This window comes from Tympanuchus pallidicinctus, unplaced genomic scaffold (genome assembly GCF_026119805.1).
Source record: "Tympanuchus pallidicinctus isolate F22 unplaced genomic scaffold, pur_lepc_1.0 scaffold1, whole genome shotgun sequence".
NCBI classification, from domain to species: Eukaryota; Metazoa; Chordata; class Aves; order Galliformes; family Phasianidae; genus Tympanuchus; species Tympanuchus pallidicinctus.
The window spans coordinates 83,013,654-83,041,210 of NW_026294618.1; the positions used below are offsets into that span (position 1 = coordinate 83,013,654).

At 38.3% G+C, this 27,557-nt stretch overlaps 2 protein-coding genes across 3 annotated transcripts in view; one reads left to right on the forward strand and one right to left on the reverse strand.

The window, feature by feature from the left end:
• Positions 1 to 18,472, forward strand: PIGF (phosphatidylinositol glycan anchor biosynthesis class F). The gene is made up of 5 exons (XM_052685464.1): positions 1 to 259; positions 1,904 to 1,995; positions 2,813 to 2,929; positions 7,196 to 7,304; positions 18,066 to 18,472. The coding sequence occupies exons 1-5, from the start codon at positions 32 to 34 to the stop codon at positions 18,177 to 18,179; spliced, it is 660 nt and encodes a 219-aa protein (XP_052541424.1). The 5' UTR covers positions 1 to 31; the 3' UTR covers positions 18,180 to 18,472.
• The window catches only part of RHOQ (ras homolog family member Q), a 15,922-nt gene continuing 6,581 nt past the window's right edge, over positions 18,217 to 27,557 (reverse strand). The window contains exons 3-5 of one of the 2 annotated variants that reach the window (XM_052685488.1): positions 20,210 to 20,374; positions 19,513 to 19,608; positions 18,217 to 18,799 (exon numbers count right to left, since the gene is read on the reverse strand). In XM_052685488.1, the coding sequence (XP_052541448.1) occupies positions 18,767 to 18,799; positions 19,513 to 19,608; positions 20,210 to 20,374 (294 nt within the window). In that variant the 3' untranslated portion in view covers positions 18,217 to 18,766. Of the gene's footprint in view, positions 18,804 to 19,512; positions 19,609 to 20,209; positions 20,375 to 27,557 lie in introns of both variants that reach the window. The other variant, XM_052685480.1, reaches the window with a different exon arrangement.

Consider the following 27,557-nt stretch of genomic DNA (forward strand, 5'->3'; position numbering starts at 1 on the left):
CCCCGCTGCAGGTGGGCGGCGGCGCGGCGCGATGAGGGAGGCAGAGCTGAGGAGGCTGCTGGCCGCCAACCTGCTCTGCGCCGTCTCCATCGTCCTGACGGCACTCGTGCCTGCCTTGTTTCTGGACGGGTTCTCGGTTTTGGGCACGCACCTCACGTGGCTGTGTGTTTGTTCTGTTTGTGTTAGCGTCCTTAACGTAACCTTGTGTTTAATCCTAAAGCCAAATCCGTCTTCTAAGAGAAGCTCGCTGTCTAACAAGGTAAGATTTGGTGGGTTTTGTTTTCCTTAGATTCCTACCGAGTGATGTGGAGAGGATGCAAAGTCTGTCACCGAAATGATGGGGTGGGAAAGAATTTACAACTTTTGGTGGTGAATTCTTGTTTTCCATGAGTGAGCACGTGCTGAAGCTGTTGCACAGTTTAATTCTGTCTGGACCTGCCAGCAGCCCGCTGGGATGAGCCATCCCTGCCACTTGTTGCCCACGGGCTGTGGTTTGTAGCCAGGAGACAACACTGGCCACCAGCAGTTTTCCTGCTGGCAGGATTCGGGGAGCACCAGAATGGGCACAAAAGTCACTTCGCATTCTAGGCCTGACCTTCAGTATTGCTAAGAGATGCTTCAGTCTTGCGTAGTTTCTCACATGTAGGATTTGAAATGGAAAAGAGGGAGCAGCTCATTACTACTTAAAGTTGATGAGGCAGTGACAGCTGCCCAGAGAAGCTGTGATGCCCCGTCCCTGGAGGTGTCAAGGCCAGGTTGCATGGGGCCGTAGACAGCCTGAGCCAGTGGGGAGCAGCCCTGCCTGTGGCAGGGGTTTGGGACAGGGTGGGCTTTGAGGCCCCTTCCAACCTAAGCTATTCTGTGATTCTCTGAAAGTTGGTAAAGTTTCAAAAAGTGAAGTTGAAAGGTGTCAAAATGATTGCATTTCCTTGAATGACTAAATGTGCACACAGAAGAATCTGGGAGATTTTTTTGTAGTTACAGTTTGGGACAGGACCATTAAGGCATGGATCCCAATATAACAGGTTAGAAGAGAGCACATTTGGCATAAAACACAGCTGGATCAGGAGTGGTAGAATACAATGTGAAGTCAGTTAAGCAGTCATCCAAGAAAGTGGTATCTTTGAATGTAGAACTGTTAACTGCTGACAGAGGGGATGTCAAATACATGAAATCATCATGGAAAACAAGTTTTTTAACCATCTTCTATTTGAAAATGAAGTAGGCTTATGTGTTCTAGGTGAGGTTTCATCCCAGCCTAGTATAAATAATAAATATCAAAGAAGCGGACAAGTGAGATATGGATTTCCATTTGTGACCTGATCAGAACAGGCCTAGCCACATGTGTTTATCCAGTGTCCGTCCTTCTGTATGATATAGTGAGTACCCAGAAGCTGTCCTTTAATTTCCTAGACAGTTACACGTAGATCTACAGGTAGCCACAGACACTTTTCAAAAGGATTTAGTATATACGATGCCAAGTTGCAAAACAGAGTGGCTTTAATTCCTTATGGTTTTAAATACCTCTTTTGATTCTGAACGTCTTTTTTTCATACTGTGTACTTTCTTACTTTGAAATGTTTTAAACTTTCATTAAAAGGCAGCTTTCACAGAATGTGAAACCATCTCTGGTTATACTGTCATTTCCAGTTATTTACTTTATGATTGTTTTATTATAATAAGATGGATGAAGAAACGTTGGATGCAGTGAGTGTGGTCTTTTTTAATTAATTGTTTAAAGGATACCTGTTTGAATACATACTGTGCTGTAGGTAGCTAAAATTGAATATCAAAAGAAAGAGTAGTGTGTGATGCTGTTGATTAGATACTATAAGCTAAGTATGTTATTTATATTCTCTTTACTTTTGAAACTTTATTCTGATATTTTATTGCTCTTTTTTAGATATCCAGATTTCTAAAATGCTGTATATACTTTTTCATGTCTTGCATACTATTTCATGCGATTATTGTTCTTTATGGAGCACCTCTCATAGAGTAAGTCAGAAGACCCTATTTTTCTCTAAACGCTTTAAGGGGGAGTTCTCCTAGCACATATTGGTATAAATCCTTACATATTATTTGGTACATTACAAGTTAAAAAAATAAGCTCCTGGCTGGAGGAAGCAGGGTGGCTGTCTTTATAGAAGTTGGCTCTTAAACTTTTATGTGTTTGAAGATCTGTTCTACGAGACAGTTGAAAACAACTTGTTTTACTTTAATATTTGTTCTGTGTAGGGGTACAACTATTTTCCATGTTTCAAGTTTGATTGGGTACAAACACTTGCTAAGTTTTGTTTAATTATTTTTCTCCTAAGATTATAAAATACACATCTTGCATATCTTTCATCCTTTTATATAAGTAAATTTTTAGGCATAATTAAATAAGGAAAATAGGAGAACCAGAAAGCAATCTGATTTCTGAGAGAGTTGACAAGTTACAGACTAACAATGGTGTTTGGTTTGATGGCTGCTTCCACAATGTCAAACTAGAAAAATGAGCTGAATAACGAAGTAAATATCCAAGCATTCAAAACTGACGTTCTGTATGAGATAAAACTGTATTTAAAATGATACAGATATCAGGGGCTAATAAACTACATTTCAGTCTTTGCTGAGGCAACAGATGACAGCGATTTTCTTCTACCTTTCTGAACTGTTCTAGAGTAATAAGAAAAAGCTTTATGCTTATACGGGAGGCTTAAGAAAGCACGTGTGCTTTCACAAGTTGATTGAGAATTTTTTTTTCCTAAATCTTGAAACTCTTAGAAAATTAGTATTTATAACATGATCTTGTTATATTGCTTCTTTGTAGGTCAGTGACTGAGACATTTTTGTTTGCAGTTCTCTTGTCTACCTTTACTACTTTACAATGTTTATGTTTGCTGGGACCAAATGTACAAGCTTGGATACGAGTATTTAGTAGAAATGGGTAAGTTCTGTTCTATTCTAATTTTCAACCAGGATAAAAATTGACTGAATTGATGTGAATATCATAGAGTTATTTTTATTATTTTACTTTGGGGAAGGAAACTCTCTGAATTGTTGTGTCACTTTTGTAATTACAAGCCTTTGAGAGCTTTTCTGACAAAAATAGTGTTATTTATTTTGAAGACACGGGTTCAGAAAACTGGCCTTTTACTTCTGGTATCCAGAGACCAAGCCTTACTTTGTATGTGCTTAGAGGAGGTAAAAGTTTCAAATGAGTATTTTACTGGTCTGAAAGCATCCTGCAGTCCAGTATAATGATTATAATAAAGAGGAGACTTGTGAGTGAGCTGTAGCGGAAAAATCTCATGCTTGATCCAATGTTAGCTCTATAAAAACAATTGTTAGAGTAGGAGTAGCAGCTAAAATCAGTATTATTTTAACAGTATCTTTAACTTGGATGTAATTGTGAAAATAATATATGATCTCCTGTCATCTTAATTATGTAATCTTTGCCCTTGTTCTTTTTCAAATTTAAAGAAAGCTTTCCTCAGTGTCAGGTTTCTTTTTTTTTTTTTTTTTTCCAAGAGCACATTTAAATGAATGTAATTTTTTTTTCCTAGTAAAAGCCATTACATTAGCATGGGTAATATGTTCTCCAGAAGTATTCTATCTCTTTTGCCTTTCTTCACATGCTAAATAACAGGACTGTTGAAAGACTGGACTCTGAAACATAAAGAAGCTCCACATACACTTGAAGTTTAGTAAGATGTTAGCGTTCATTCCCTTATAACAGCTCATAAGGGTAACTTCTCATCTCAGAAGAAAACAAAAAGTTCTATCCTCCTGCTGACTGAAGGGAGTTACATTTAGTTACTCTGCATAGAGATGATCTGAAATAAGAAATTGAAAACTGTTTATAGTAGTTTGTATATTGGCTTTTGTTTGTATGAGTTCTCAGCTTACGGAGAAATATCTAAATCCTTGTGCACGTTGGTTATGCTTGCTTTTTATTTTCAGTGGAACGAGTGAATAGGGTAATAAAAATGATACCTCACAAGCATTTAATGAAATCATAGTGTTATTTAGCCAAAACAAATCATTGCTGATTCACTTGTTAGTCTGTGGAAGTTTTGCAACTGGAGAGAATAGGTGAAATCAAGTAAGAAACATTTGATAACTGCTAGCCTTTATGCCAGGTTAGATTTTAAATGCATGTCTTTCTCTTTCCTAGCCCAGTTCTTCCTGTTATTTCAGCATAATTATTGCATAGGAAACAGGATTGTCTTGCTATGATGTTTTTGTACATACTTGTTAGTAGGGAGCCATATGACTTTATCTGATTAGATGTGCATTTAGTAATGATGTTTGGTTATGCAACCCTTTCAATGGAAATAGATTATGGAGAAATATTGTAGCAAGTTTTTTATGGGTCACAGTAAGGTGCCCTTTTGAAAACAAGTCTGTGTTTTTTCATTTAACTTCATGAATGAGTTGCAAGTAACTTAGATGTTAACTGAGTGTAGGAATGATTTATTCAAAGGTTATATCCTGGCTTAACCACATGGAATGAGGTGGGACTGGTTGAAAAGGGCATTTAGGTAAGATCAGCATGGCTGTGTGCCTTGAAGGAAATGTTTAGAGAATTGAATTGCAGTGGCACAACAAGCTGGAAAGTCTGAGTAGGAGTGTAGCGTAGAATGAAAGAGGAATTGTTTAAAAAGTATGTGTACAACTTAGACTGAAGTAATCATTGACATTTATGTTTGTTGCTCTTGTTTGCAGTATTTGTAAGATTGAGATCAGCTGTGCCTTTGTCTTTGCAGAAATGTAGGAGGGGGCATCTATAAAAAGAAAGTTTATCTTAATAAATCAAATGTAAACAAGTAATAGATTTGAATATTAATTAGCCAACAGTTGTTCTAGATAGCTGTAAAATCTTTATGCTATGCTAAGGTGGTGGTCATCCAGTGTGAAAACACTGTTAGACCTAATATTTTCTTGGAGGCCTATTCATAAGATTACATCCAAGTAACTCATGCTATGTAATCTATTGCATTGTAATAGCTATGGTACAGTTGAGTCATTCAGCATAAATATCTTGGAGGTAATCTTGCCAAGTGCTTATTTTTTTCTGCAGAGGTACTTAGCTTTCTCCATCTGCAATTGCAGCACTTCTAGCAAAGCAGTCACCTTGAGTAAAATCACTTTCAGTTAGAATTCAAAAAAGATCAGTCTTTAAGTCTGCTTGCCTGTAAGGGTCAGATTCTGTGTGGCATTGCATGGTACTGTGTGATCTGTGGTTTGTTTGTTACATAAGGGTTGGGAGATATTGGTGGGTCAGGGACACGTTGGAATGCAGAAAACAGTTACATGCAACACAATTGTAGCTCAGATAGCTTAAAAATATGAAGTGTGTGGAAATTTTCCAAGTAGACTTCTGAGCAATTAAATAAAGCAGGTGAAGTATAGAAGTGCTTTGTCCAGTTTTCATTTCTCCCATTTAATCATGTCAGCATACTGCATACTCACAGGTTTGGAAATGTCCTTTGTGAAGGTGGGGCAGCAAAGGTGTGTGCTGCTTTGCATTTCAGTCCTGCTCTGGTGCAGAGTTCTTCATCTTGTCTATCTAGGATCTATCTCAATACATTATTTTATGTTAACTAACCTCTTAATTCAAATATTATTTAAAACAGTTCTCGACTTGTATTATAAGGTTTGAAATGATCTGAAGTTTTAAAATGTTATTATGCCACTAATCATCATTTGCCATCTTCAATATCACTAGTTTTGCCTGTAGAATATTTCAGTTATAGTTTTCTCAGTTTAAAAATAAAGAAATAAGACAGTTTTCATATGAATACATACAGGTGTATATAAAGCTTGTATATGTTGCTGCTCATACTAATGAAGGACTTGTGTGGTGTGTTAATGACCACCTACAAAAATCCTGATAGCTGACACTCCATGCAGAGCAGTGAACGATCAATGCATTGGTACTGCAGTATGCTGTTGGAGAACAAGTCATGCCAGGTTTGAGAGGTTTATGTCCATGCTTTGTCTGTGTGGATGAATTAGAAGTTCAAATTGTTGCCAAACTACCGAGAACTGCTCTTTACTTGGGCACTGTGCCTTGCTCATTCTGTTATTTTGCTTTTGGACTCAATCTAGCATCCCCATATGGCACAGCAGTATGTGCTTACGTTTACCAGATAGGATGCCTTGTGTGATACAAACGTACCTCAGTCAGTCCTTAGTATATTCTGCTGCCTCTTTCACTGCTTTAGGGCTGTAGCAAATGGTTTCCTCTCCACACTGGCTCACAGCTCAGTTACTCAGCTTCTGGAAATAATTTACAACTTTTGGTGTACAGACTAGTTTTTTGTTTTGTTTTCACATTACAAGAGGATAGAATTGTGTGCTCAAATCTGGTGTTCTAAGTTACAGCAATGGGATTAGCATAGAATAAATAGTGTTGTTTTATGCCCAAAATGTCAGCATTACATTATAAATATTACAATCAGTAGGACTTCTATTATGCAAGCAGTAGGAACTGTTTGTTCTACACTTCCTACACATGGTTCCCTCAAAATTGAATGCAGCAGTGAGTTACATGTTTTAGATTCTGAGTACTTCAGACTCTTCAAAACAAGGGTTAAAGGTTTCAAGCTTTCACGTCATACAATCTAAACATCACTTGCGAAGCTTGGGGTTTGCAGTTCATCCAGACTTTTAGCTGTAAAAATGCCCATCCTTTTTCCTTCTAGCTAAAGCTAAATTTGTGTTTATAATCTGAGATGAAGCAAATTTAAGGTTCAGGTCTTGTACCTTACTGATTTGGAGTCACAACCCTCTGTATGATGCCCTGCAGTGTTATGAAATGCACAAAGAACTCAAATCCATGGCTTGAGGAAAGCAAAATAATCACTCAGTAAACTACTGATGGACAGTAAGCACTTACCTAATAAGCAGGAACCCAAATTTTACAAAACTTTTGAAGTCACTGCTTCAAAAGGTAGGAGGCTATAAACTGAGAACCAAAGTCACTAAGATCCGTTGTCATACACTGTATGCTTTGATGGGCTGTGCAAAAAGAATTTGCCAGCATGCAAGAAATTCTTCTTGACTCCTGTGCAGTTGAATTTAAATGCATTGTGGCTTAAGAGGTGTAACATGCAGTCTGTATTTACTTTGCAGTGTTTAGTTTCATGTCATTTTAAACTGGTAACATTTGCTCCTGCTGAAATCCTGTAACACACTGTTTTTACAGAGCTATGTCCATCTGGGAAAACAGCCTACAGATTACTACAACGTGCAGTATACTAGGAGGTTGGTTTGGAGCATTTCCTATTCCTCTTGATTGGGATCGGCCCTGGCAGGTTAGTGTCTGCATCTTTACTATAATTTAAAAAAAATTGTTTTCCAGATATACAAGCTACTCAAAATTGCTCTGAATCTAAACAGATATATTAGATTTACTTGTAATTTGTTTCTACAGGGTAGTGCCAAACATTTAAAATACCATTGGGAGCACCTTTGCTTACAGTATAAGCATGTAAAATGCATGTAAAACCTCCCTTTTTAAGATTCTTTGTTGTAGTTTTGTGAGCATGTGCTGCATGCAGATTTTAATCACAAAGTAGAGCTGCAAGAATTTTGATATGAATGACCTAAACAAGGAGCAAGAGAAATGTGAAGTGATAAAGATTCCTCCGGGTTTGTCTACCTTCAGTCTGGTATCTTTTCTTTCTTATAAGCAGAGAAGAAACGATGCTCTCTCCCAGTGTCTTCGTTCTGTACAAGCACTTAGCGGAATGCATTTAAAATAGATTTGAATTGACTTGTGGAAATGGTGTGGCCAAAGAACTGTACTATAGTCTTGACTTCCAATTTCAAAGGGAGGCAAGGATTATCTTTGTATTCGCACAGTAAAAAAGTGCTGGCACTTCAGATTTTGTCTATAGATGAATTCAGATGAGTGTGTTATTTTCTTTGTATTTTGTTTGTCATGGAGAAATGGTTATATAACAGTGAAAAACTGCATTTGCTATAAAATGATGATACTGGTATCAATTTGCTCTAAAGATCCTCAGTAGGTATCTTCTTTCCTCCAGTTACCAAACTCAAAAACTCTCAGCTGCACAGTATCTATCAGGCCTGTTTGTAAGCAGACAGTTTCAAAGGTTTATTTCAGAAATCATGTGACAGACAACATGCTTTTCTTTCTGATACTGTGGAGACATTGTGGCTTAGAGCTGCCATAGAAATTTGTCCTCCTGAAGTAGCTAGCAGCCTTATGCCATCAGCCTTCCTTTACACCAAGGTAATGAGATATTAAAATTTCTATTTCAAAAATAGTAGTAGAGGAATAGGGTAATACCTTGCATACAAAATTGAGTTTTCCTCTCTAAAATGGCTTGGATTTACTTTTTTGCAAGATACCTATGTGAGACTGGTGGTAAATATGTGTCAGCAACTAGTTAATTGTTGGCTGACCTTCCCTGATACTGCCTAAAACAGACAAGCAATTCTTCTCTTGCTTAGCTATGTTTAAATGGCACGTTGCATCTGGCACACCATTTTACTTTACTCTCACACTTGCACCCAAGATTTGTCATAGTGCCTTCATTCACTGGCATTTGTGCACTGAATCAATCTATGTAAGTTTTTATCAAAACTTGCATTTATGTAAGCATATAATGGCATGTTGTCTGTTTCCCTGCTCTGTTGACATTTGTCAGAAAGAAGCTCTGAATGCCCTCTGTCTTTTCTTCCTTTGGTGTAATTCACAGAAGTTACTCTAAGAGTTGCATTTCCTAATACGCAACTTGATTTCGGGTGAAAATTGCGTGCATGAGTGTAGCAGTTGGACAGATCCACATGATGGGAGGATCAGCATGATAGGAAGGTGCTGTAAGGGAAGATTGCTTACCTGTATGAGAAGATTGCAGGTTCACAGGAGAAAGCTCCACCAAGAAGGGATCTCCAGGAAGAGATCCTTCCCCAGTGGCAGTCAGCCCTTAAATGAAGCCTAAGAGGGTGCAGGCTCCACCCCTTCCAGAAACACAGATGAATTGTCTTCACCTGTGCTCCTAGGTGAAGCACAGGTCTTCAAGAAGCTCCGTCCTTTCCCCAGCTGCTCAGTCAGTGGTTCAGGCTGTAACTCAACAGTTCTCTTACAGTGAGTTATCATTCTGACCAATGCTTTTGGAAATTTAGAACTGGAGTTAAACCCACATGCATGAGTTTTGGGTGATACTTGGTAGCCTAATCATAATATTGAGTGCCATCCAATGCATCAGAAACTCACATAGGACTGATGGCAGAGGACCTAGAGGAAACACGTCACCTTTCAGAGCAGTAGCTGGAGAGGAGAGAGCATAGTTAGAATGGCACTGGACACCTCATGTTTAGACAATCCATTACCATCCACACGTGTGACTACTCATCTCTTTTATGCTGGTGCAGATACATTGCATGCATGTATACATGCACAAAATCTCAGAAAACACTAAACTGCATGTATAAAAACTTTCTTTTATGCACCAGTGATATAAGAAAAACTTAATAAAAGTCAATAGGCTCTGATTAAGACTGATAACTTCAAGTCCATTTCATTTTTGATCTGTCCTTCCCACTGTCTCCCCACTCTAAGAGACACAAGTTTGCTAACAGTCAGCTTTTTCTGTTTGAAAAGTCTTCAAAGTCATACAAGCTGAACATAACAGACTTACTGAAGTTAAGATCTGGAATCTGTAAATCTAAAAATATATTATCTGATTCCTCAGAGCAGCAAAGAATTGGCGGAAGCTTCAAATATCATAACTTGTCACCAGCTGTTTCTGGGGGCATGAATGCTCCCCGCTCCTCCACCTTTTACCTTGTAGAATTTAAAATAATGGGGTGGGGGAAGAAATCTTAATTTCCATTTTGAGTCTGAACTGCTTGATCATTAGTTGAATCATCATCTGAGTAATTCAAGAGGTCAGATGAATAGAGAAGTTTGCTTATCAGTTCTGCAGGCTGCCATTTCAACAGTCTTTGAAAACTGTAATTTTAGGTGGTTTTGTTTTGTTTTGTTTTTTAAGGATCTGCTTTGTACGAAAAAATGAAATAAGTTATTTTTAAAAGCCTTTATATTTTATAGTTGTATTGCAGTGAAGCATGAAAATGGTAACAAGTCTTGAAGGTAGGAGTGGAACTTCTTTAAGGTAGCTTTTTAGAGGTCCTGTTCACAACTCTGAGAAGTTTGCAATTATCTATTTATTTATTTTAATCGTTTTGGTTTTATTGTTTGTTTGTTTTGTTTTTCCTGAACATGATCTCTTAAGTGTTGCTAACTAAAGAGGACAATAAAAGTTTAAGTATCCTAGGCAGGTATTCTCAAAGGCTGCCCAGGAATCACATCTTTCCAGTTCAGCCAAGCTGGCTGATACATATTTATGAACCAGCTTCTCTAGAAACACTGTATTTCATACAAGAGTTTACACGACTTTTTTGTCTTTCTGTCTCCACTTAGTATGGATTCAACATCACAGGTATTGACTTGCATGTAGCAGCTGTGTCTTGCTGTATTCAGAGCCAAGAGACATTTCTGTCATTCTTCAGAAATTATGTGTACTAGAAAGTCTCTTTTTGGAACAATGTTCCTTTTGGTACCTGATGGCAGGTAATTATGGAAGCTCATAGTAGATCCTCCCACAGTAGCAATGAAAGAGGAAAGGTGCTGTAAGTGTTACCTTTAGCTTAAGGCAGAGAATGGTGAATAGGCATGATGAAATATTATGTAGTTGTAAATCTACTTGCTTTATGAAGAAAATATTTTGTGCAGGTAGGCTTCCTGATCATAAAAATATCTGTACATAACATAGTTACTGAACAAGGTTCACGGGAGGAAAAAGAAAAGACCGAGCTGGGAATGTTCTGGGTAGAATTTAATCCAGCTGGCATGCTTACAGGAACACCTACAGATTAAGTCCTTGACAAGGTGTGGAAAAAATCATGTAGATATTAACATAGGCTCAAAAGTACTTACAGCCCAGTCAAAACTCTCCTGGTGAGGCCTCACCTGGAGTACTCTATCTGGATGTGGCATCCTCAGTGAGATGATATGAAACTGTTGGAGTGTGATCCAAGGGGTGGGACACCCTCCCTACCAGGACAGACTGAGAGAGCTGGGGCTGTTCAGCCTGGAGAAGAGAATGCTCTGGGGAGACCTGATGGGGACTTTTCAGTATCTAAAGGGGAGCTTTGTGAAGAAAGGGGACAGGATTGTTCAGTAGATTCTGTTGTGACAGGACAAGGGAAAATGGTTTAAAACTAAAAGAGGGCAAATTTAGACTGGACATAAGGAAGTTGTTTTTTTACAACTTAAGGCTGGTGAGGCACTGGAACAGGCTGCCCAGTGAGGTGGTGGAAGTTCCATCGTTGGAGACATAGAAGAACTGGAGTAGTTTATAGTACCATTACCTATTTCTTGCCTTATTAGAAAATCAGATTTCAGTATGTCTGGTATATCTTTCACTGGAATTCATTTTCACTTCAAAAAGATTAAAATTTCAGTGGAGCAAACTTCATAAAAAAATTAATTAAATTTAATCATCAGGAGTTGCAATCCATGTCCTAATGGCTAACACCAAAATGCTGCTTCATACTTTGTTACCCATAAATCAACTAAAAACATACTGGTTCTTTATGCATACCTCTTGTGGCACATAAGAAAAATAAGATAAATACAGATATCTCAGAAAATCTTCACTTTATTTTCCACTTTCATACTGTGAAAAATATTGCATACAGGGGATATTCAGATTAGTGGCCCTACATTTAAATATAATTATGTAAAATGTGTCTTTTGGCATATAACTGACAACTTTTATTCTAAGTAAATGAAACTCAGCAGGAATGGAATACTATACTGGAAATAAAATGACCATTGTCTGAATAATGTTTCAGAATGGAAATCAAAAATATGTAAAGCATTTCTGTTAGAAGTATGTAACATATTGCTGAAAGTCATTTGCTATCCTGATTCAGTGTTCTTCATTATTCTGTTGATATTCATAAAGTAACTTTTTAACATAGAGTTTGGCCATGCCTGTTGTCTCTCTGCTACTTTTCAGTAAACTTGTATCTGTGCAAAACAGTTGATCAGGGTAACCTACCAGGTGGTTCTTTCTGGTTATAAAAGAATTGAGAATACTGCAGAATTAATCCAATCTCAGACAAAACTGAAGATACAAGGACAGCTGTACAGGAAAGCAAGTCCCTACATTTACAATTCTGTATCAAAAAAGAAATATACTTTTCACAACATAAAAAAGACAGGTAAAACTCCTGGAGAAAAAAACGTCATATTGGTAGAATGAGTATTTTTCAGTGTCTTGAGCCTGCTGTCAAATTCCTAAGAAATTCTACAAATAATTTGTGGGGTTTAATTGTGACCACTTGACTATTCTAGATGATGATCAGAAGTTTTCAAGAGTTATGCATCCATAGCTAGTTGCCTCTGATGCACGGTTGTGTAAGGATTGAGGTTAGTTAGAATAGTTTCAGCAAAGAAAAAGGAAATAACTCCTGCTGCAGTTGCTTAGTTGTGGTTTTCTTTCCAGATTGACTCTTTCAGGTTGATGCTGCAATTACGTGTGATTAGGATCCGAGCTTTGTGTGTCATCTGAGAAGTGGCACCTCAAAGCACAACGCTGCTGAAACTGAGTGGGATAGTTTAGGTGGTACTAGACACAGAGTGACACATCCTTTCTTTGCACAGTCTGAGGTAACTGAGTTGCAGAACAAGATGGTATAATTAATGATGAAAACCTGATCAGTATACTCTGTATGCTGTAGAACTAGTTTTCCAGACATCCTATACATCACTCACAAACTTTATTTAGCAAAGAGTAAAGTTCCTGGCTTTCTTGCATATTTTGACACCAGATTTTTAAAACATCTTAAGCTCACTGTTTTCATGCCTACCCATTTTTCTCATAGCATAATTTTGATCTGTAGTTATTGATGATAAAATGTGACTTTGAAACCGTATCTTGTCTACAGTGTTTTTGTATCATATGTGAAAATGACATTGAAATATGAGTTCCTACTTCATACTGAATGTCTGTAACATAACATGTAGTGCTGATATAACTTGAGTTGCCTAACTGCCATGTAGTTTAGCCAGTATGGCTGAAGGTTGGCCTAGATACCTTTTGGATAGTTGCAACCTGAAAAAGAGTTGGTGGAGAATCATGAGCACAATTTTTGGTGGTTACTTAAGTAAGCTGAACCAGAACCATAAACTTTCATGCTACACTGTTATTCTTAAGTAAGCTGAGAGAATATCATTCTAGTATTTGCTTTAGCTTCTATTAACTACAGCAGATATTTTGATGTAAAAGAAGTTGCTTCAGAAGAGTAGCAGTGATAATATCCACTGGGATGGGGGAAGTGTTTGATTTTGGGTGTTTTTTTTAATTTGTTTTAAAGAGAGGTAGAAGCCCGTTCCACTTCAGTGGGGTTATCATTGTTTATTTAAAGGTATGTTTTCTTAGTGTAAACCTTAATGGTGAAATCAGAGGCAGCCATGCTTGCTAAGTCTTTAGAACACAAATCCACAAAACCAACTTCTGGTTACAAATGCCAGCCTGGAAAAGTCTTCACACTTTCCTCTCCACAGCACGTGCTTGTCAACATACACATTCTGTACAATGTGGTAAGACACTTTTACTTAACATTCACACAACCAAAATGGGTTAAAAATATGTTTTGAAAATTTTAAGACAGTGCAGACTAAACAATCTGTAATTTAAGGCATGTTAGAAACAGAGGGAAAATCATTGTGCTCATTTATTCAGTTCTTAAGTGAAATAAAAATCTTACATAGCTTTCTAATTGACAGCCAGAAACAGATCTTTGGAAATAATAACAATACAAAAAAATCCTAGTGTAGGCATATGAAAAAAGCACTTATCTGCAGGATGGGACCAGTCTGTTTATTTTTTAAATGAAAAATGCAGTAGATTACCCCACTCTGTACCAGCAGTCACCTGCTTACTTTGTGATACCCTTAAAACCTTTATTAGGGTTTTACTGCTCTGCATTGTAAGAATCTGGCTTTATGTTATTATCAGTGTTAAGATGCTTCCTATTGCATGGGATGCATGTTGTGGACTCACAGTAGAGAAGAAAACTGTCATGCAGCCAGAAATCTGCTTTAACTAGCTATGTGCATAGTATAGCAGAGCAAGGATCACCTTGCTGTGATCCTGCAACATGCTCCTCTTCCCATGCAATATGTTAAATATTCTCAAGTCGGCTCACAGGTGTTCTATAGAGCACTTAGGAAACTAGCTCATTTATTTCCTGAAAGGTTGGCAACTCCTCATTCTTAGAATAAGTTCTTAAATATACTAGAAACCTTGCAGTTCTGCAGTATCTATTTAGCTAGCCTAAAGAAATTCCTGTTAAGTCCTATCAGCACTGTCAAATGAAAAAAAACAAGGCTAGAAGAAAATTGAAATAGCAGAAGTCAGGATTGCTTTCTGTTAACTACTGGCTTCTGCTCTATCCCTTAAAATTCAATTTCTGTGCTTGTTAAGCATGCAGGTGGGATTTGTTGTTGCCAAGCCGCTGTTCAGATTCTCAGCAATCACATACGCACTGTTAGAACTGGCCTGGTTCCACATGCATTCGGTACATAAACTGACTGTTTTTGTAGTGGGCTGTGAGGATGGTAGCTGATGCTTCCCAGTTGCTGGGATACACAAGGTATTTCACAACAGTTCCCTGAAGAATGTTCTGTCCTGCCTCCTACATTCCCCATATTAATCTCTGCAGATCAATTTCCTCTCTTCTCCCTCAAAAAAACTGCAGTTAGGTAATGTTGCCTAATATCTTATTTTCCTGCTGCTGACCCACCTACTCCACCCTAAGCATGATGTCAGTGATGGAGTAGGTTATGTCAGCTTCCTCATAGCAGAAAGGAACACAGAGTAGGAGAAACTGAGCTGAGCAGTTTTCAGAAAGTGAAAAGAATATATTACGAGTTGGGTACAAGTGAGATGGAGGGAATCTCTTACAATTGGTAGGTGTCTATCAGCTACTTAGATTTTTATCACTTGGAACTGAGTCAGGAATACCAAACCAAGTTTAAGAGAAAATATGCAAGACAAGGCAAAAGTAGACTGATCAAAGAAGTCAATTTCACTTAAAAAGGTTCAGCAGAAAGCGACTGAACCTCAGAAAAACAAGGCCAGCACCTGATGAAAAAGAAAGCAGTTCACTTTTTTTGGTGGACGCGATGCAGTACATTTGCTACAGACTGTAAAGCATACAAACGGGCTGTTATTTCAGTGCAGCTGATGAGCTTAAGAACCACATATTAATATTTCTCTGATTTCTTTAAATACATCAAGTGGCATTGGTCATGAATAAAAGGTGCAGAGCTTGTACCATTACTTGTTTATTGTTTTGCCCTGCCTTGAGAGGTGACATCCAGACAGCTACTCTCTTATGTCCAGGCTTGTAGCTCCTGTGCTTAGGGAGTTTTCAGAAGGCCAAAATGCCTTTACAACTGTTTGGGCCATTTCTCCAGCATAAAACACATGAGCCTTTAACAGTAATAAGGCACCTGGTAACATTCTTTTTTTCTACAGTACCCTTCTTTTCTATGCCACTAGAAGGATGATGTTTCTTTTTCGATCCTATTCACAGTCAGTGAGATGAAGTGTTGTACGGTTTCTCCCTTTTACCCCTTACCTTTGATATCTGCCATGGTGAGGGATGGATTTCAGAGGTCAGGTGTTAAGTAAGACAGCCTGAAGGCCTGTGAGGTAACACTGATTTTTTAAGAAATCAAAGCAAAAACTGAACGTTTTGGAGGGCAAACAGAGGCATCATCAATATTAAGTTACATAATTCAGGAAAACTATTGAGAAACTGTGCTCCAAGTTGTGATTCAATCAGGAAAAAGAAGCTACAGCATCAACAGAGATAATTTTAATCATTTCAACAATTGCTCACTATACATACGATACCAAAAAATACAGAGCGAATGGGTCATCAGAGATATTGACCTTACTGGCTAAGGGAACATGAAAAATCAGTCTGACATCTACTCATACTTCTGAAAAGCAATTTGGCTACAATAGATTCACCTAATGTAGGTAAAATTTAATGAAGGATCATTGATCACTCACAGAGAATTTGATGCAAAAGAAGACCACTGAGTTATGAAGCTTCTGTTGTTAGTTTTGTTAGAATGGTATTTCACTTCACCAGTGGATAAGAAAGTTTGACTGCTGTTTCCATTGAACGTTTCTGAGTAACTGGGGTCTCAGGGACTTTTTTGCTTTTGTCCTTTAGACACTTAAAATAGCCTGCAAAGTGTTAGAAATAACTTGATTACATTTCTTTTAAAAGTTGAAAAGATCTACCTGAAGCATAAGTTTAGCCAAGGCCACAAAGTCGTGAGTTTTAAATATACATAATATCCTACTGTGCCAAAGCATCTCAAGGCTTTTTATAGAAGATCTACAATGCCACTGTTAGCTGAATTGAAACAAGCAAGTCTTTGGTTTGAGAGGCAACAGCCAAAACATTCTAGCATTGAAACCAAATAGCAGAGATAGAATGTTTGGAAATGGAAGAATGAAACAAGGTCAATAAAGAGTACCTAAGGCACCTTGTTTATAGTCATCTTTGCTACACTCCTTAAGACCTCCAAATAATATATAAAACTGCAAATGCTAAGGAATGTGAAGATGAAACAGCGGAGGACAAAAATAAGTTACTCTTATTCCTAGTTAAAATTCCCATGATTGAAGGACATGAATAAATCTATTTCTTCCTGTGATACTGGAGTAAAGAAAATAATCAGATCTAGGAAAATGAGAAACCAGTACCATTAAGAGCAAGTTCATTTGATTCTCATGAATTGCCTGTCAAAATGAAGTAGAAAAAAAGGCTGGACACTGAGATGTGGATATTTTCTTTAATGTCTAGTGCATTTCTCAGTCTCAAGTACTATAGAAGGGGAATATTCCCCTTAATTTAAAAAACAAAGAATAGGACAGTGCAGTCTGTACTAGATTAAGGATTGTACAGCAGGATGTGCAAAATTGTCCCTGCAATACACAATGGAGAATTTTGAAGAGAGGTGGGAATTCAGTTTACTCTACAATATTTTCAATTACCAACTTAGTTGGGACCTTCATCAAATGCAACACGCAGTTGACATTAAAATATGCTACATCTGAGTACAGAATGTTTACAGTTTTGTTTTGGCCCATCCTCCCTGAAAATCAATTTGACAGTGGTGGTGGGAAGGATTCCATTACTTCTTTGCCTCAATACTAGATGCTTTGTGTGAGTCAGCTGTATTGAGTCAGTTCCCTGTTTTTATGTTAGGAAATAGAGCCTATAATGAAAGCTCTCTTGCAGTCTTCAACATACTGGCTTATTATATTTTTCCTGAACTGGGTGCAAGATGTTCAGTCAGTTTCCAGACTTAAGTTTGCTTCCTTCTTCTAGCCAGAGGGGAATTCATCCCTCTGCCTACTTTTCAAGCCTAAAAAAAAAACAACAACCCTCTATTCATCTCAGTTTCTGGCCTTATTGTATTATTAGGTTATTTAGACACACCTCTGAAAGTTTCAGAATACCATGAAAGATTGGAAGGAAAAATGGAAAAAGGCAGACTTAGAATAGAATAGTTTCAGTTGGAAGGGACCTACAAAGATCTTCAAGTCTAACTGTCACAAAAAATAAAATCTGTAGGTTTCAAGGTGTGTTCAGCAGGACGCTAAGTTAGCTGAACACTTTGGGGGATATAAATGCTAGTAAGTTTTTCACGTAGTTTTGGGAACATCAAACTAAGATCTGCAACAGCCAGAAGCCTGGTTACATTTTAATACATATTAATATAAAAAATAACAAAACTTTACCACGGCATTTAGTGTTCATGAAGATGCACGTATGATTGTTATACTTGTGGCATTTTTAGGAAAGCACATCAAGCTTTAGAGTAGAATAAGACTCCACTGTCTTTCAGTACCTAGATTACACTGAGAATTTGTGCTCACAAAGTACAAAAAACACAAACAATTTTTCTCATTGTCTGCTTTTCCCTTGCATTCTCCCCTCAGGTATGGCCCATTTCATGTTCCCTCGGAGCTACCTTTGGCTATATGGCTGGTCTGATTATTGCACCTCTGTGGATACACTGGAACCGCAAGCAGCTTACATACAAAAGCAGATAACTGGCGCAAAGAGAGACAAGGTATTTCTTTGTGCAGATTCCATACAGACTGTGCAAAAGTTTCTTTTTTGTTGTTGTTTTTTTTGTTTTTTTTTTTCCCCTCTAGATATATCTGTATATGTGTAGTCAAAACAGACGACTATCCAAATTCATTTAGAGTATTACAGGCCAAGCACCTCCACTCAATAGCATCATACAGATGCTGTTTCAACATGGTGCAGCTTTTTGCTTCCTCTAGACTATGTAACCCTGAGAGATTGTACCTTCCAGTCTGAATAAAATATTTGTAACAGATGTGGTGGCTTCCTATTACAAAGTTCATTGATTTTGATTGTATTCCTCTGGATTTCACTGGTTGTAGAAGGCAGAATCATTATTTTAGCTTTCAAACAAGTTTGCTGTGTACTTAACGCATTGTACTTAAATTCAGTAGAATTTCACAGTAAGCCTGGCCATTGTCAAATGTATCTCACGTGATCAAACAGCAGTTTATGCATCTCGAACCTATTCTCTTCTTCACCGTGTGTTTCTTTGGAGTTAGAATGGCTATAATAGCTTCATCAAAAACAGTCTTCAGTCCTTTCTGTGTTAAAGCTGAACACTCCACATAGCAGTAGGCTCCTATCTGTCAAGAAAATAAGTTAATTCAATAGCAACATATTGCAGCTGTTCAGAACTGTGCACCTCAGCGATTTGTTTCTATAGTGAAAACCACAAAGTTTGTCTGCGATCTTGAAAATTTTTCTGAATGTGCTTCCCCCTGTAGAAGAACAGAAGATTTGTATTCTGGCCAAAGATAGGGCATTTCTTTAATTTGGTTTGTCTTCTAAAGGAAGCATATTAAATACACTCTTTGGACAGGCAGTGAGGTCCTCCAGGCATTTTCAGTAACTAAACAGCAAAAAATAACATAACCAATTTATGTTTCAAAAGGAAGTCACAATAGAAATGGTCACAGTATCCACACAGGGTGTTAAAATGGTAATACAGCATTCAGAAATAATTTCCTACACATGGTTCCAGCACCTTGCTTCAGCATGGGGATTTGACAAGATGACATCCAGGGTTCCTTTCTAACCTCAACCATTCTGTGATTTCAACTATCTCTGATTAATGCTTACATAATTTTTACCGAGTTTCTATTCAGAAAGTTAGAACAATTACTAATAAGGAAGTACTATTCCATAGGTCTGCTCCTTAGCTGCCAGTTATGAGGTTTCCTATATCAACTGGTAAAAGAAATGGGCAAAGCTGTAGAGGAAGAAAAAGCCAATTGAAAATTGATGTTTGTTGCTTCTTTGGTATGTCATTTCATTTAGGAGTTTCTAGTTTACCTCTTTTGCTAATTTCTGTCCTTGTTCCACAGATAAAGGCTTCTCTTTCATATCATTCAATCTTGCCAGAGTTTTGGGGTCATCACGAAGATCAATCTAGCAAGAAAGATTGCAGACATGTTGGAATAGCTTTTTTCTAAACAAAAGTCAACTGGTTGTTATATAAATAACCTCTTTTTAAAGCATTAAAAAAATGGAATCATGTCACTGTTCAGATCTTCAATCCTAACTGATCCAAAAGCCCTGGAAATTTAAGCTGTGAACTGCATTCAGTCCAGAAGTTCAAAACATTTACTGCCTAACTCAGCTCTTCAATTAAAATACTAGAATGTATATCTAGCAGTGGCAGCCCAACAAACTCAAACATAATAGCGACAGATGGATCACTTCACAGCTGGAGTCCAATCCACTGGCTACAAGATGCAGGAGGAAATTTTGTCTCACTTCTCCGCTTGTTCCTTAGCTTCCGTAAGTAATAGATATGACTGATAGTTGCAGACCAATGCATTTATTTCAACAAAGCAGAAGTTGCTTATTAGAGAACAACACAAGATTTAAAGTTTCCTGCCAATTGTTGGGGTAGTTCTGCAAATCCAGAAGGAGGTGCTGCTCAGATCCTGCTGGACTTGAACTCTGAGCCCCAAGAAAGGGCATAAACAGTCAAGTGATTTATATAAACTAAAACAGAAACAGATACCTGTGTTCCTACTAGTAAAAAAGGAACATTAGGTGCATATTCCTTCAACTCCGGTACCCATTCTTCCTTCACGTTTTGAAATGAAGCAGGGTTTACCACTGAGAAGCAGATAAGGAAGACATCGGTCATAGGATAAGATAAAGGTCTCAGACGATCATAGTCTTCCTGAGAAAGAAAAATTCTGTTATCTTCAATGCTAAGTTGTTGCTTGTATTTCATTAATTTCATATTCAGGAACTATATTTGTATTTCAGGAAGTACGCTGAGACAAACTTTCTCAATGTTTACAACTGTTCCTGGTTAGTTAGTATGGAACAAAACCTCGATATAAGAGTAATTATATATGAATATAAACAGAAATACAATCTCTATGTTAGTACTGACAGAAACTTACCTCTGTAATAGAATATACTGAAGAGTATCTTTATAAAATGTTTCGATTTAAAGGAAAAAAAATTCTGTTCCAAACGTGCTTTCAGATCAAAAGTTAATATTTGTTTGACCAAAGAGCACAAGACGTGACTGCTATAAAGTCATCTAGGCTATACAAAGCTAGGCTAGATTGAGGCTATTTAATACACTTAACTTAAATGTTCCCTTTAGATCATATGTAGAAGTGATGTTCTTTTGGCCAAAGAAATCTTACTGTCCTGTTGCTAATGATCAGGACAGGGTAAGAATCAGTAGGGAGCTCCTTTGTCCGTACTCTGCTTTCTGTAAACAAGCTCAGCAAATAGCAGCAAGAAACAGAAATTAAAGATTAAGAACCCTCTCAAAGAAACATCAGTGTCCTTTTGGGGACATGTCGGAAAAGATTACTGTTTGGGTCATTTAGAGCCATAGCATTTAAAGTCACCAGTCCTATTGCCAATGCACACAGGAACAGAGGTACTTAAAGCATTATCCCTACTGTAAAACAGACATAATCCCTCTAGCAAGAGGAAGAAAGAAGATTTTGCCACATATTTTAATTAAAACCATGAGGGAAGATGCCCCAGCTTATTTCTGCCAGGATTCTTTTGGTCTGTAGCAGGAACCAGTGTCCTACTATTCCTGCCTTACATAGTTTTTTTGTTTTTTAGCATAGATAACTAAGACTGATCCCAATCATTGCCAAGACAAGTGAAAAATGACTGTTTTGTACCTTCTCCTCCACAATAAACACCAGTGCGTGGTTAATCTGTAGGCTGTAGCAGCCTCCCTCTTCCGCACATAAGCTCCCCATCTTAATTAAATCTCACAGATATTGGAATAATTTGTTCATTAAATATAAACAGAAATGTAATTCAACTCCATGGTTGAAACAGACCAGAAAATTCAATTTTCGTTTCCTTGGCAGCTGTCACATTACCAGATTACTGACCTATAGTTGCACCCTCAAAAAAGTGCTTCACTGATTAACTGTTAAGTTTTTAAGATTGCATCACTAGAATTTCAGAAATCGCGTGAGAATTTCCTCAGAACAGTTTCTGCTAGACCTCTCCTCATCTGAAAGTCAACAGCTGTGGGAAGAAGACTGCTATCTTCATCATGAAACGGAGAAAAGATGTGGCAGCAAGCAAGCACTGGAGGAGATTTTGCACTAGTGAGGGGGCAACCATTGGCCAGGCTCTTCTGCGCTCATGTGCCATTTTGGTTACACAGACTTTAATGCCAGCCCTATTTACTCTACAGTTTTGTCAATAAGCCAGAGTAAGCTGAGCTGCAAACATGCGCACACTATTTCACAACCTATAGCTGAAACCACTGTGAAACATTTGACAGGCCATTTGAAGGTCTGCTCTTTCTCTGCTACCATCAGGGTCCTATCTTGTTGCACAAGAAAGACGTAGTAAGCAAGTCTTCTCAGCCACTGTGGCTATTCATCATAGAAGGCAGAAATAACTTTTTTAAAACAAACAAGCAAACAAAAAAATCACAACAGCAACATGATTTTGGTGTTGTTGTTTTTAAGTGTACGCTTTATGCTTCCCTTCTATTACTGAATGTAGTTAGAGCCTGCTCAGAGATACCACACTGTTCTTTAGGGTGGAGATCAAAATCCTAAAAGAAGGTTCCTAACTGCAAATTAAACTGGTCCCTGGAGTTCAGAAATCTGCATGCAAGAACACTCGTGTGGATCCATCAGTGACTCTCCAAATCAGCTCTACTAAATCGTAAAATTACAAAAATAAATCTACTTTATAGTCATAATTTCTACCACTGAAGAACTGCCTTTACTAAACTCTTCAGTTTTATGAAAGTCTCACACCTGAGTTACAATAATTAAGAGTACTACGTGCATTAAATATTGGAATGGAGAGAACTGTCACCAGAAATTACTGCGAGTCCACTGACACTAAAATACGTACGAGTTAATTCATTTCAAATTACAGACAGACCTTTTATTCATGGCAAATACTCATTTGCTCATCCTAAAGACAAGTTATATTTGTCTGATTTACTTCCAAACTATTTAGTTTTTCTATTTTAAATCCCATGGGATACAAATCTTTGTATGTTCAGCCACATTTTGGTACAGCATCTTTCTTCCTCAGCATCTATCAGCAGTCATCCAGGAGCGAGCGATTTCACTGCTCTTTAAGGAGTGTGCAGTGCTGATCTTCCCTCTGCCTTCATCTTTTTATATGCCTTTTGATTTATACCCTGCTCCATCTGGGCAAGCTGTGGGTCCATCCCATTTAAGATGTTAAACTAGTACAGAGTCATTAGGTACCACAGCCAAAGATGTACGTGGTATTCACTATAGAGATTTCACTGCATTGATGCTGATGTAAATTGACAGAAAATTTGGCTATACCCACCAATCCTATTGCTTGAAGCAAGGTCAGTGCTACCAGGCTGTTCTTTAAATCTCACCTGTGCTATGAAAATGATGTTCATATTGATACTAATAATGGCCCACCACCACTTATTTTAGTAAGACACATAGTTAAACTGGTCCTGGGTCCTCCTCAGAGAGAGCCTGGCTTAAACACTATGAGCACTGTGTAAGCTGCCTGTGTATAAAGGCTCCTTCTGCTCCCCAACAACCCCCTCTGAAATAATAAAAAAACAAATCTGAAAACTTTCTCTGATGTATCAGGTCTAAATAACTGCTTGCACTCAGTTAAAGAACCTGAAATACCATACGAATTTAGACTATTATTCAGAATATCAGAGAAGCCTGGAAAAAAATCTGATTGCTTCAATTATAGTTTATTTCCTGAATCTAGTGTAAGGGAAATAAATGTGCTTTATTCTAAAATTAAATGCAATGGCAAAATCTAATTATACAAGTCAGTCAACATAAATTCCAACTTGAGTGCATGTACACACCATGCTGTACAGCAATTAAACTTCCAGACTAAATGGGGGAGGCAGTTTTTTGTATGTTTAGGCATTGCAATATTTAAAGAATTTAAGTGGAATATTTATGAATATAAATAAGATGGATAAGAAAGCCACTAAGAATTGGAATATACAGTGAAGTCTTAATTCCAAGACATACAGTCTAGTCCAGTCCATAGTACATAGACTAGTACAGTCTAGTGAAGTCCACTCTGGACTTCAAAGTTTTTCACTGTTTCCCGAAAGAGATACATATAAATAAGAAAAAACATGCTGAAAATGTAGGAACTGTAATAAATTGAATGTGTGTTGGCTAAATTAACATGGTACGGTGCTGTGGTATTATATGGACACCATCTGGAAGATACTACACTGCAACGGGAGCATTCATCTTTTACCTAGCATCTCTGCAGCAAGCAAGGACAGCTGCCAATAAAGAAGAGACAAAGGAAAGAAGATGAGATGGAGGAACCAGTGATTCATCTTGGCTTCTCAACTACAAACTGGGAAGGACTGTTTTTTGGTTTTTGTTTTGCTTTTGGGGGGAGTTGTTTTTAAGAAGGGAGAAAGGAAATTCATACTTACAAATTTTCATTTCCCTCTAGTTTTGGTATTTTACAGGCAAATCCAGCATTATCTATGTCCTTAAAATCTTTCCTTTAGGTCTCTTTTTCCATCTGCTACAGTACCTAACAATATCCCTCTCTCAGGTTCTCTGCTGCCTTGGCTGGCATACCGAATCACTGATTTTCACTGTATTTTGGATGACTAGGCGGATGTGTTTTAATCTACAATCCAAAACTTGGCTACTCCTTTTCCTCACCTTTAGATACTTAAAAACAGAGGTCTCAAAGAACTCCTTGCATGAAGAATGGTCTTGATATTCTGCAACAGCATATTGTTCTTCATTTCAGGGTTTTTGTCAGACTAAAAAAACCCTGTGTTGTATTTCAAGTTGCCTAATTCCATGGATATCAGCTGGAAGACATAGTTAAAAACACACAAACTGCATTCCTAACTTTGCTGCTGACATAATTTGTTGCCCTGAGCAAGTTATTATCCTCTCTCTGCTTGCATCTTCCCATCTGTTAGGGTGCCCCATAGGGGTTTGCTAGCTTAATAATGCATTAGTCTTTGCAAAGCTTTCCAAAAGCTTTTGGTGCACACAGCTTACAGTGCGATGGGTTATTTAAAAAACAAAAAACCACAAAAAACAAAAACAAAACAGCTAAGACAAACCGCATACTCAATTTCTAGACAACCTTCTTGACTCACAGAAGCATAATTTCCATTTATTTATAAGAAAATTGAAGTCAGAGGAGTGGACATAGCTGAGATCCCACAGTATTCTTTGTAGCTTCCCTGTTTTATGGTAACAATGGCCAAGTAAGAGCAGTGGGGACAGAGGTCCTTACCCTCCTCAGCACAATGTGAGGCCACTGGCTTCCCTCTCCTCCGGCATGGAATTAGGTTCTCTCTGTTCAACTTGGAGACATGAAGGATAATTAGAGGAGCCTACTTTGCAGCAAGTACCTCCCCACACCTTGACCAAAATGTCTAGAGAAATTCACACCTCTAAGATCTGCCGTACTGAAGAAGACACAAACCTAGATCTGTTTGTTTTCCTTGCAGATATCTCCATGCTTACAGACAAAAAGATTAGCTATTTTATATTCTGAGGAGATAGGATCTGGATAGAGGGGAACAAAACATGGCTCACACCACGCTGGAATTAAAACTGGAACTTGACAACTCTAGGTTTGTGCTCTCTGCATTGGCAACCATCTGTTGCTTTCACAGCTTACAACAGCAATCATAAGAGGAGGTTCTCACTCCCAACCATCTGTTTTTAGACAAGAAGCCAAAAATAGATCTCAGGCGGAGTTGCTAGAGGAATCCAGCTTTCATGTAGTGCAGGGTAATGACAACTGCTGCTCACAGTGAGCCACACACAGATCATTGGAGGTGGAAAGTCAACCCCAGCTGTACGTCCAAGTTGTAACCTATTATGTAGTAGGACAGATGAAAGTTTGCTTTCCGAAAAAAATCACCATACTTCAAGTTCACCATTTTTGGGGCGAATTTAATTGCTATCCTTCAGCACTGCATCATTCATAGTTTTCCTCCCTGAAATTCCCAATTCAGAAGGCCCCCTGCAATATTTTGAAAAATGTAACAAGAACCATGATAACTCCTGCAACAAGTACACACCTCAGAGACTCCTTGTTACAGCAGTGGGCAAGTCCTGCTGTCTCCCCCCAGACTATTCTGAGTTAAAAGTCCATCTGCAGTTTTGCCATACGCGCCAGGCAGAGCCTCAGCAAACAACAGCCTCCCCAGAAGCACACCAGGAAGCAGATTTGTGCTGAGGGGCTGAATCACGCTGTGGTTTCTGATTCTGCTAGAAGCCTGGGTGGGGGAGGAGAGAGTGAAGCGTGCTGTACTGCCCCATACAAAGCACTTCTCTGGCTTAAAAACTGAGCTGTTTTCAGTGTGGGCTGCATGTACTCTGTAACACTGTGCAGGGGCGCAGGGCGAAGTGTCCCCGGCACAGTGCCCACGATGCAGCATCACCGCAAAGCAAACTGCCTGCCCAGCTCTGCAATCAAAGCCTGTCACGTGCATCGCTGTGTTCGATTTCTCTGGTGCCTACATCTGTAGCCCCTGGCTTCTGATCATGCACAACAAAGTCAGCTGATGTTCCCTGGCTACAGGGAAAAAGTACATGACGGCCCCTCTATCTCTTTGCTGGATGCTGGGGTTCCAAGTGAGTGCTGATGAAAAAGCTGGAGTTGTCCTGCTGTGGCTTCTAACACAGGTTTCCCAGAGAATGCAGAAAGTGGCTGATTTGAGTCCAGCATCTACTTTTTATTTATAGAAAAGGCTGCAAGAATACAGGCTAAGTGCTCTCCCATTGTATTCTAAAAATGAAGTAAGCTAATCTAAATCCATCTCTGAATTCCTGTGAGGAGGACTGTTCAAAAGAGGTATGAATTATACATTGAAAAAGACTAGGGTTTGTGAATCGTGATTTTTCTTCTGACAGAACTTCCCTTCTGGCATATCTGAGAACTGAGCTGCTGCTTACATGTCTGAAAAGCTTTTCCGCATATAAAGCAATAAGCAGCTAAAAGATGAAGCCTATTAAGATGGGTTTTAGAGCATAAAGACAAGAAGGACAGAATATGCCCTTTGTTATACATAAAATTGCTTTTAAGTGATCAAAATTGATCCCAGTCTTAAAATGAGATTAAATACTGTCCAAATCCTACATCTTGGCATGAGGTGATGCTCACTATTTCCCTAGACAGTCTCAACAGAGCACTTCCCTCCATTACCACAGTAACTTCAACTTCCCAATTTCTCTTAGGTTTTCTAAAAGAAGTCATCCCCAGATTTTGTCTCTAAGACGTATTATTTAGCATCTTTCGCGATGGAACATGGATTCCACTGACTGCATGCACATTTTTACTTGAACACACCTTTACCAGTTGGTCACCCCTTATGGATCTCCAAGAAAGCAGTGCAGTGACTGCCTGGGAAGCCCTTTCACTCATTATCCATGAGAAATCACCAGGCTGTGGTGAGCTGCTGTGCTGGTTTCCTCCTCACTTTCCATGACCTTACAAACAGATTTTCAGATTTTCACTTTTTCCGCAAAAGGAAGTCATCCCATTTTGGTGATTGCAGCCATGAACAATTCACCGCAATTGACTCCAACACTGCATCCCAACTGCAAATCAGACCAACCAGGGCAATAAAGCAGGGAGCCCTACAGATGATCTTTCAGCATTCAAGGCTACAACTAATTTAGAGTGCAAGCTGCTTGAGGCACATTCAGTCTGTTTTATTCACCTAATGCAATCAGTTCACCTGAGATGCTGTCACATGTTCCTTTGCTCTGAAGAATCATTCTGCAACCTGCATCTCGATACACACACCAGCAAGTGCCAACCATTGCAAAGAATTACTGAGCACATGCCACCAAATGGATGCAGCAGTGATTAAAAAAGATGAG